The sequence below is a fragment of the Mandrillus leucophaeus genome, unplaced genomic scaffold, assembly GCF_000951045.1.
Source record: "Mandrillus leucophaeus isolate KB7577 unplaced genomic scaffold, Mleu.le_1.0 Scaffold207, whole genome shotgun sequence".
Classification (NCBI taxonomy): Eukaryota; Metazoa; Chordata; class Mammalia; order Primates; family Cercopithecidae; genus Mandrillus; species Mandrillus leucophaeus.
In genome coordinates this window covers 102,900-114,263 of record NW_012102110.1, presented here as the reverse complement: position 1 = coordinate 114,263, position 11,364 = coordinate 102,900, and the positions used below count along the sequence as shown (strand labels likewise).

At 39.9% G+C, this 11,364-nt stretch overlaps 1 protein-coding gene across 2 annotated transcripts in view; it reads left to right on the top strand.

Moving 5' to 3' along the window:
- The window catches only part of TMCO1 (transmembrane and coiled-coil domains 1), a 40,987-nt gene that overhangs the window by 16,640 nt on the left and 12,983 nt on the right, over positions 1–11,364 (top strand). Inside the window, exon 6 of one of the 2 annotated variants that reach the window (XM_011979890.1) lies at positions 10,010–10,154. In XM_011979890.1, coding sequence (XP_011835280.1) covers positions 10,010–10,154 — 145 coding nt within the window. Of the gene's footprint in view, positions 1–10,009; positions 10,159–11,364 lie in introns of both variants that reach the window. The other variant, XM_011979889.1, reaches the window with a different exon arrangement.

The following is an 11,364-nucleotide window of genomic DNA, read 5'->3' as shown; positions in this document are numbered from 1 at the left end:
GCGCCCGGCCTTGTATTTTTCTTAATCATTTGAGAGTATGTTGTAGACTGTATGCCCTGTTTCCCATAACTACTTCTCTATATATTTCCTAAGGACATTTTCTTATATAACTTCAAAAGAATTATCAAAATCAAGGGAATTTTTTTTTTTTTTTTTTTTTGTGAGACGGAGTCTTGCTTTGTCACCCAGGCTGGAGTGCAGTGGCACAATCTTGGCTCACTGCAACCTCTGTCTCCTGCATTCAAGCGATTCTCCTATCTCAGTCTCCCAAGTAGCTGTTACTACAGGCATGCGCCACCATGCCTGGATAATTTTTGTATTTTTAGTAGAGACGTTAGTAGAGACGGGGTTTTGCCATGTTGGTCAGGCTGGTCTCAAACTCCTAACCTCAGGTGATTCACCTGCCTCGGTCTCCCAAAGTGCTGGGATTACAGGCGTGAGCGACCACGCCAGCCAGAATTTAATTTTTATAAAATATAATTACACAATAACTTTTTTACCCTCTTAATATTGAGGGTATTTTATGTATAAGACATAAGGCTTAGGCATTATGGGTTCTCTGTAGAGAATGTAATATGTTCCCTCTTTTTTTCAGTTGCTAACTAACATGCTGCTTCAAAATGAAGGTAGTCATATAAAGATCTTTTGCCTCTTAAAATAGAGTCTTAATAACTATAATCTTGTTTAATGATAAGGTAAATTACTGTTGTCTAAACCAGCATATAGCAGACCAGAGTAATTGTGGAACTGCGTTTGACAGAAAATACCCAAAGATGATAGTAATTTATTACCTTTTTGTTGTTGTTGTTCAGGACAGAGTCTCGCTTTGTCGCCCAGGCTGGAGTGCAGTGGCACGACCTCAGCTCAGTGCAACCTCTGCCTCCTGGGTTCAAGCGATTCTCCTGCCTCAGCCTCCCGAGTAGCTGGGACTACAGGTGGCCGCCACCATGCCTGCCTACTTTTTGTATTTTTAGTAGAGACGGGGTTTCACCATGTTGGCCAGGCTGGTCTCAAATTCCTGACCTCAAGTGATCCTCCCACCCAGGCCTCCCAAAGTGCTGGGATTACAGGCGTTGAGCCTGGCCTGGTCCATTTATTACCTTTCTAAAGCTCATCTGAACTATACTGCAGGTGTTAGAACTTTCCTCACTCCCACTTTCCTTCCCTTCCTCTTACTCTTTTTCTCCAGCTTCCTTTCTGTCTGACTCTCCCTCTCCCTGCATCTCCTCCCCAAGCCTGTCTTTTCCTTCCAACCTGTTAAGTGTATACTTTGTGCCAGGCACTGTGCTAGGTATTAGAATATAATGGCTGGGCGCGGTGGCTCACACCTGTAATCCCAGTACTTTGGGAGGCTGAGGCAGGTGGATCACCTGAGGTCAGGAGTTTGAGACCAGCCTGACCAATATGGTGAAACCCCATTTCTACTAAAAAAAAAAATACAAAAAATAGCTGGGTATGTTGGTGTGAACCTGTAGTCTCAGCTACTCGGGAGGCTGAGGCAGGAGAATTGCTTGAACCCGGGGGGCGGAGGTTGCAATGAGTTGAGATCAGACCACTGCACTCCAGCCTGGGTGACAGAACAAGACTCCATCTCCAAAAAAAAAAAAAAAAAGAATATGTGATGCCTGCCCTTAGTAGAATCAAAAATTTATAAGAAGAAAAGACAGGTAAACAAATGAGTACATTGATGGGTATTACAATAGAAATAAGTGTGCGGTACAGTAAGGGAGAAAGAAGGGAATGGTCATTTTTATCTAGATGAGGGATTAGAAGAGTTGTCCAAAGTGTTTTTAATATAAAATTTACACTTAACTAACCATTATTGATATCACAGACCTTCAGAGCTGGAAGGTACCTTTGGAAGAATAAATATCTTGTCTAAGATATCTGGACATCTCATGATTTTTATCTTATAATTCTAAACCCAGTACTCTTGCACTCTGTCATACTTTCTCTCATTTCTCAGATACATATCACCATGAATTACCAGGCAAACCAAATGCTGCAATGTTTTATAGTCAACTGTAAGCTTCATTGGTAGAATTCCAACTATTCAAATACTCTTCTTATATTTGTTACATTCTGGACACTAAAGATCTGGCTCAGTACTCATCTATCCTCCTCCTTTTTTTTTTTTCAAGATGGAGTTTCGCTCTTGTTGCCCAGGCTGGAGTGCAATGGTGTGATCTCTGCTCACTGCAGCCTCTGCCTCCTGGGTTCAAGTGATTCTCCTGCCTCAGCCTCCCAGGTAGCTGGGATTACAGGCTCCCACCACCATGCCTGATTAATTTTTGTATTTTTAGTAGAGACAGGTTTTCACCATGTTGGCCAGGTCTCAAACTCCTGCCCTCAGGTGATCTACCTGCCTCACCCTCCCAAAGTGCTGGGATTACAGGCGTGAGCCACCACACCTAGTCCAGGCTAATTTTTAAAATTTTTTTTGTAGAGACGAGGTCTCACTATGTTGCCCAGGCTGGATATAAACTTTAATACCCAAGAATGGTTTTTGTAACCTACTATAATTTTTGTCCACACAAAAATCTGTGGGCAATTTTTAAAACATGGTATGTATATTAATTTCTATAACATATTCTTTTTTGAAATGTCTTTATAATGTTCATTGAATGGATGTACTTTTTTTTTTTGAGACAGAGTTTTGCTGTTTTTGCCCAGCCTGGAGTGCAATGGCCCAGTCTCAGCTCACTGCAACCTCTGCCTCCCGGGTTGAAGCCATTCTCCTGCCTTAGCCTCCTGAGTAGCTGGGATTACAGGTGTGCACCACCACGCCTGGCTAATTTTTTTTATTTTTAATAGAGATGGCGTTTCACCATGTTGACCAGGCTGGTCTTAAACTCACGACCTTAGGTGATCTGCCCGCCTTGGCCTCACAAAGTGCTGGGATTACAGGTGTGAGCTACTGCGCCTGGCCAGGATGTACTCTGTTTAACTAATTTTTTGTTAATCATCATATAGAATTTTTCAGATAATATGTATACCAGTGTATACTTATTATTCCTTTAGGGTATATCCTAGTATTTCTTGAGTTAAACTTTGCTATATATTGTTCCTTAAAAAGATTTTATTAATTTATATCTTTAGATTATTGCCATTAGTACTTGTGAGTGGATCTTTCTCCTTATCATCACTGGGAATTATGATATAACTGCTTAATATTTGCCAATTGAATAGTTGAAAAATATTTCTTTCAAATTTTTTCATTTTTTGATAACTTGTGTGAGATTTAACATCTTTTCATATACTTACTATGTTTCTCCAATTTTAAGTTCCTAATTCATTCCTTCCACTTGTTCCCTGCCTTCTTTTTTTTTGCCGTTTATTTTTTATGTTTTTCTTTACAAGAGTTTTTTACATATAGAGGCTATTAAACTCTTTTTTTGGTAAATATTTTTTGTTGTTGAAAATGTTACTCTTTTCCATTATGTAAGTAATGCATTCCTCATATCAGATTATAGAAAAAAATTTTTTCCTGTTTTATTTATTTATTTGTTTATTTAGAGACAGGTTTTCACTCCATTACCCAGGCCGGAGTGCAGTGGTGCAGTCATTGCCCACTGCAGCCTGGAACTCCTGGGCCCCAGTGATCCCCACCTCTGTCCTCCCAGAGTGTTGGGGTTATAGGCATGAGCCACTGCACCTAGCCTACTTGTTATATTTAAATACTTGTTTCATCTATAATTTATTTTGGTATTTGGTTTCCAACTTTACTAAGTTTTTAACCATTGTCAATATCACATAGTTGAATAAATCATCTTTTCCCTGATGATTTGAAATGACTTGTTTATTATGTATCAGTACTTTCCCAAAACTTAGGCAGTGGACCTTAACCAGGAGTGTGCGTCAGAATCATATATGGGGGAAAAATCATATATGGAGTTTTACAAAATGATTTTCTTATATGAGTAATATATAAAAACTTACTTCTAAAAAATTTGAACACTTATGTAGAATAAAAAGTGAAAGTGAACCCAAATAAACTGAAAACTTAGATCCACACAAAAACCTGTACACAGATGTTTATTTATTCATAATTGCCAGAAGTTGGAAGGAATCAAGATGTCTTTCGGTAGGTGAAAGGATAAACAAACTGTGGTACAACTAAACAATGAAATATTATTCAGTGCTAAAAAGAAATGAGCTAGTAAGCCATGAAAAGACATGGAGAAACCTTAAATGTGTATTTTTAAGTGAATAAGCTTTTCTGAAAAGGCTATACACTGTATGATTCCTGCTGTATGAAAAAGGCAAAACTATGGAGAGAGTAAAAAGATCAGTGGTTGCCAGGAGTTAGGAAGAAGGGAAGGATGACTAGGCAGAGCACGGAGGATTCTTTAGGGCAATGATATTATTCTTTATGATACTATAATGGTGGATAACATGTTATTATATATTTGTCCAAACCCATAGAATATACAACACCAAGAATGAACCCTAATGTCAACCATGGGCTTTGAAACTTACTTGGAACCAATCATATTCTCTGTGAAAGCAGCACTCTCATCCATATGTCTTAGTGGTACTCAATTCTAATCACCGGGAATTCAAACTTTTTTTGTTTCCCTTCCTCTCCCTCTTATTTTCACTAGACATTACTCTGTATCTGTCCTGTCCCAAATTGAATGATATGTACTGGATTAAATCTGACCCTTTCAACCTTGTCTTCCTCTCAGTTAACAGTCCCTTTTTTTTCTGTGTAGTCATCCATTCATCCCTTTCTCCTTTCTTCTCATTCATCCTAGCACCAGCTTCCATCCTAGTTTCAATGATCATTTCCTTTTTTCTCCTCTGCTATTACTTTTTGCTTGGTATCACAATAGCCTGCTTGCACTCCCTCAGGTGTGTCCTCTCTATCCAACATTGTTAAGTTAACCATCCTCAGAAGCCTGTTACTCATTGCCTAGTAACATTATCTGCTACTAATTAAATAGTAACCTATGTTGGGGACTGTACTAAACTCTTTATATGTATTACCCTTTTACTTTTTTTTTTTTTTTTTTTTAATGGAGTCTCCTTGCATCACCCTGGCTGAAATGCAGTGGCGTGATCTCAGCTCACTGTAACCTCCACCTCCCGGGTTCAAGCGATTCTCCTGCCTCAGCCTCCTGAGTAGCTGAGATTACAGGGACCTGCCCCCACACCCTGCTAATTTTTGTATTTTTAGTAGAGACGGGGTTTCACCATGGTGGCAAGGCTGGTCTTGAATTCCTGACCTCAGGTGATCCGCCTGCCTCCGCCTCCCAAAGTGCTGGGATTACAGGTGTGAGCCACCGCACCCTGCCTTCCCTTTTACTTTTAACAGTCTTCTAAGATAAGAATTCTAATCTTTATTTTACAGATGAGGACATGAGACTCTTAAGTTACTTAACTTGCTCAAGGTCTCCAAGCTAGTAAATGTTGAGCTGTAGTTTAACCCTGTCTCTTAGACTTTAAAGTCCACACTTATCACCATGCAACTCTGATTACTGATTTTAGTGAGACTCCTTACCCTGGCTGTCATGACATTCCATGCTTTGGCCCCAGCCTGTTTTTCAAACTTTTTTCTTATCATTGCCTACTACCTACTCTCTTTTAACTGTGTTGTTCACTGTTCCTGGTGCACTTATTCTTTCAAATGAATTTTAGAATCAATCAAGTGTCAGCTTCTTCTAAAATAATCCCTTCTGAGTTTTGACTGAAATTTTATTAAATTTGTACATTAATTTTGAGATATTAAATAACCTTTATAATTTTTAGTATTCCCATCCAGAAAGATGGTATTTCTGCCAAGTCTATTTTATTTATTTTCTGTAGTTTCTTTCCAAATAAGTATAAGTAATATTTTATATTTTCTAGTTTGCTACTACTGTATGTAAGTAGGTTACCTTTTTTTTTTTTTTTTTTTTTGAGACAGAGTCTCACTCTGTTCTCTGTTGACCAGACTAGGATGCAGTGGCATGATCTTGGCTTATTGCAGCCTCTACCTCCCAGGTTCAAGTGATTCTCCGCCTCAGCCTCCTGAGTAGCTGGGATTATAGGCATGTGTCACTACGCCTGGCTTATTTTCGTATTTTTAGTAGAGATGGGGTTTCACCATGTTGGCCAGGGTGGTCTTGAGCTCCTGACCTCAAGTGATCCACCCGCCTCAGCCTCCCAAAGTGCTGGGATTACAGGCGTGAGCCACCATGCCCAGCAGGTTATCAATTTTTGTGATTTTATTTTCTAACTGGACATCTTCCTGAACTCTCATAGCTTTTAATTTGATTCTCTAGTTTTCTAGGTAGATAATCATATGATCAGACAAATAATATTGTCATCTTTCCCAAATTCTCTTCCCTCCCTCCCTTCCTTTCTCTCTATCACTGTTCTCTAGTTCTAATGTGCAATGAATTAGAATAACCAGAAGAGGGTTAAATACTTGAAGGTAAAATACCAAAGATACTGCAGTAAAGATGGGAACAAGATGAAGAGAATGCCTATATCACTGCTATGATATTTATGAAATTTTTAGAGAATGGAGGTTTTCAAAGCTATAATGCAAGCATATGTGATACGTTATCCTTAATAGAGTTAATAATATAATAAGCACTTATCAAATATTTGGTGATTAAGTTATTAGACCTTGGACCAGTATTGAAATGCCAGATTATTTTTGCAGTTCATCAATATAAGATAAAATACTAGATGCTGTGTGTGTGTGTGAGATATAGGTCTTCCAAGCTATATAAGTCAAAGAAGTCAAGTAGAGTATCTTCAAGGAGGAAAATTATATGAAAGTTTCATTATAATCAGGTTTCTTATAAAAGGATATGTTGGCAGGAAAGAAGCCTATTTTTTTTTTCTGTTTTTTTTTTTTTTTTTTTTTTTTTTGAGACGGAGTCTCACTCTGTCACCCAGGCTGGAGTGCTGTGGCCGGATCTCAGCTCACTGCAAGCTCCGCCTCCCGGGTTCACGCCATTCTCCTGCCTCAGCCTCCCAAGTAGCTGGGACTACAGGCACGTGCCACCACGCCTGGCTAATTTTTATATTTTTAGTACAGAGGGGGTTCCACCATATTGGCCAGGCTGGTCTTGAATTCCTGACCTCATGATCCACCCGCCTCAGCCTCCAAAAGTGCTGGGATTACAGGCATGAGCCACTGCTCCCAGCCTTATTTTTTCGGTTTTATGTATATTATTTTCATCAACGTTCTTATTCAGAACGCTGGCAAACAATAGCTTTTTATTTGCTTGTTTTGTTTTCCCAAACTAGTGGAGGTTCACGTAATATATTTTACCAATATTAGTGCTGTATTCATGTTTTTGTTCTGGTCTTTGTACCCTGTACATTTTAAAAAAATATTGTGTCTTAGATTGTCAGCACCTAGAAGTTAAAGGCTGTATATCTATTTTTATAAACTGGCATATGAAATTAAAAGTCTAATACATGTTTTGATTATATTGAACAAAAGTTATTCAGTCTTTAACATAATTTCTCCAAGTTTAACTTTGATCATCTCTTTTTGAGACCAGATCTTGCTCTGTCATCCAGGCTGAAGTGCAGTGGTGTGATCACTATTCACTGCAGCCTCAACCTACTGGGCTCAAGTGATCCCCACCTCAGCCTCCTGAGTATCTGGGACTACAGACATGCACCACGACATCTGGCTAATTTTTTTTTTTGGTAGAGATAGGGTTTCACCATGTTGCCCAGACTGGTCTCGAACTCATGGCTTTAAGTGATCCTCCCGCCTCGACCTCTCAAAGTGCTGGGTTTATGAGACATGAGCCACCACGCCTGGCGAAGACTATAAGGGATACTAAAAGATTGTGTAAGCCAGGAGTGGTGGCTCATTCCTATAATCCCAGCAATTTGGGAGGCTGAGGCAGGAAGATCACTTGAAGCCAGGAGTTTGAGACCAGCCCGGGCAACATAGGAAGACCACCCCTCTACAAAAAAAAAAAAAAAAAAGTAGCTGGGCATGGTGATATGCCCCTGTAATCTCACCCTCTTGGGAGGCTGAGGCAGGAGAATTCTTTGAGCCTAGGAGGTCAAGGCTGCAGTAAGCCATGATTGCACCACTGCTTTCCAGCTTCAAACAGAGCGAGACCCTGTTTGAAACAAACAAAAATAACCTTACACTCTTAAAATTTGTTAACAGCTGGCAGATGCTTTAAGGAAAAAAAATCTAAGGTTAGATTAAGAAGGGAAGGACTTGAACTCCCAGATTGCCAGAAAAAGGACTAGATATAGCTACTTATTTCTCATTGTTCTTTCTGGCATCTCTTCCTGAATCATTTACATAAAGTTGAAATAACAGGATTTTAGAATTGAAAGAGTTTTTTTTTTTTTTTTTTTGAGACAGAGTTGGGCTCTTGTTGCCCAGCCTGGAGTGCAATGGCGCGATCTCGGCTCACCACAACCTCCGCCTCCCAGGTTCAAGTGATTCTCCTGCTTCAGCCTCCCGAGTAGCTGGGATTACAGGCATGCACCACCATGCCTGGTTAATTTTGTATTTTTGGTAGAGACAGGGTTTCTCCATGTTGGTCAGCTGGTCTCGAAACTCTGACTTTAGGTGAGTCAGCAGTTTAGGAGATCCGCCTGCCTCAGCCTTCCAAAGTGCTGGTATGAGCCACCACGCCCGGCCTGGAAGACATCTTAAAAGTCGTTTAACACATAACTTCTCTCCCAATACAGAAAGCTCATCAGTAATGTCTCTAGCAGATAATTTGTCATCCTTTATTTCCAACAATGAGGAGCTTAGTGGTTTCTGAGATAACTAGTACTTTTATTGTGTGGTTTTTAGAGTTTGAAAATAATTCCTTTTATTGGGCCAAAATATGCCTCCCTATATCTGTACTCGTGAGCAGTGGTCCTACCCTCTGGAGTCACAGAGTAAGTGCACTTAAAGACATAATCCACCTATTGTGAATCATCTCTGTCTTTGCACCTTCCTTTTTCTCTTCCCAATTTTTTTCTTTATTATCCTAGACACCAATTTCTGTTCCTTATAACAAGCTTCTATTCCTGTAGCACTTTGGGAGGCTGAGGCGGGCAGATCACGAGGTCAAGAGATCAAGACCATCAAGGCCAACATTGTGAAACCCCGTCTCTACTAAAAATACAAAAATTAGCTGGGTGTGCTGGTGCATGCCTGTAATCCCAGCTACTCAGGAGGCTGAGGCAGCAGAATCGCTTGAACCAGGAGGCGGAGGTTGCAGTGAGCTGAGATGGTGCCACTGCACTCCGGCCTGGGTGACAGAGCAAGACTCCATCTCAAAAAAAAAAAAGAACTATCAGAAGTTTTCTCAGATTTGCTGCTGGTTTAAGGTCTCATGCATGTTCAACTTCATATAATTAAATGACTTACAAGATATAAAAGATTTTCTGGCCGGAGGCGGTAGCTCACGCCTGTAATCCCAGCACTTTGGGAGGCCAAGGCAGGCAGATCGCCTGAGGTCAGGAGTTGGAGACCAGCCTGGCCAAAATGATGAATCCCCGTCTCAACTAAAAATACAAAAATTAGCCAGGCATGGTGGCACACACCTGTAATCCCAACTACTTGGGAGGCTGAGGCAGGAGAATCACTTGAACCCGGGAGGCGAAGGTTCCAGTGAGCCAAGATTGTGCCACTGCACTCCAGTCTGGGCGACACAGCAAGACTCTGTCTCAAAAAATGTAAATAAATATTAAACATTTCTCATTTTTAATTTCTAATACAGTAAATATTAACAACTATAAGCTACATAAACGCAAAGTTTTTAGGGTCCTAAATAATTTGTCAATATATAAAGGGGTCTTGATACCAAAAGAATTGAGAACCACTAATTTAAGAAAAGATTTATGAGAATAATCTAGGCTCTTCCTTACATCGTGGCACATCAGGTTCATGTGTATTTTTATCATGTCACCCTCTCTTTGTTTTTCAGAGATCAGAGACTTAAAGCTCTATTTCTGTCCCAGATTCTTCTTTAGAAGTAAGAAACTTGTCAGTCTTCCAAAAATAACAATTCTTTGGTTTTTTTTTTTCTTTTAGATTTGATGGTAGAGTGGTGGCAAAGCTTCCTTTTACCCCTCTTTCTTACATCCAAGGACTGTCTCATCGAAATCTGCTGGGAGATGATACCACAGACTGTTCCTTCATTTTCCTGTATATTCTCTGTACTATGTCAATTCGACAGGTGAGTGATCACATCTACCATTTAATATGTATATTTTTCCTTGCTGTCATACCAATTAACTTTTACTTTTAAAATACTAGAAATGTTTACTCATTGTTACTGAGTTCTTTCAGTTGCTCATTCTAGAATTTCAGTGTATCTTCCAAAAGCCATTTTAAGTGGCTGTAGGTCTAGATGACTGATCCTTAGGGATGAGAAGCAGTGATAAAACCAAACATGGATTCCACATCCCATTCTTAGAGCTCTCAGGCTTCTTCTTTATTACAACTGCCTAAAGCTACAAAAGTAGAGAGTGCGTTTGGTCTTCCCAGTATCATTTCTTCATTATATACCAGCACCGTTTAGCAGCTCAGGAGCACAAGTAAGTTTAACAATGTGGTAATTTTAGGTTATTCGCAGTAGAGACAAAGTTTAGGTTATAGAATTTACATTTGGCCAACTTGGTAATTTGACATTCACAGTGAAAAAGAGTGAGAACTAAGGAAGTAAAAGGGTTATGAAGGCCCGTAAGAGAGCTATAACATTCGATTAGTGGGGAAGGGTTCGGGCAGAAAGGTTTAGAGAATGAAGTGGCTTTTGAGATGGAACTATGAAAGTGAAAGGGTGGCGGGGTGCTGTGGCTCATGCCTGTAATTCCAGCACGTTGGTAGGCTGAGGCGTGAGGATCACTTGAGCTCAGGAATTTGAGACCAGCCTAGGCAACATTGTGAGACTCCATCTCTACAAAAAATTTAACAATTAGCTGGGTATGGTGGCATGTGCCTGTAGTCCCAGCTACCCAAGGTGGGAAGGTCACAAAAGCCTGGGAATTTGAGTTTGCAGTGAGACTTGATTACATCACTGGACTTTAGCCTGGGCAGCAGAGTGAGACCCTGTCTCAAAAAAGAAAAAAAAAAAAAAAAAGATAATTAAGGTCTCTGGCTGAATAATTCTTTATTTTAAGGCATTATTCAGTTTCTGAACATACTGCCATTTGGCAGGCTTTGTAGTGGAAAGGTTTGCACATGCAGTAAATAGGAACATAACATTTTCAGTATTTGTTACACAAGTGATTCTCTTTTTCTCCCCTCCTTCTGAATACTGTCTGTGGCAGAAGAGTTTTTGTTGCCCTGTGTATTAGTTTGTTCTTGCATAGCTATGAAGAAATACCTGAGACTGGGTAATTTATAAAGACAAGAGGTTTAATTGGCTTATGGCTCTGCAGGCTGGT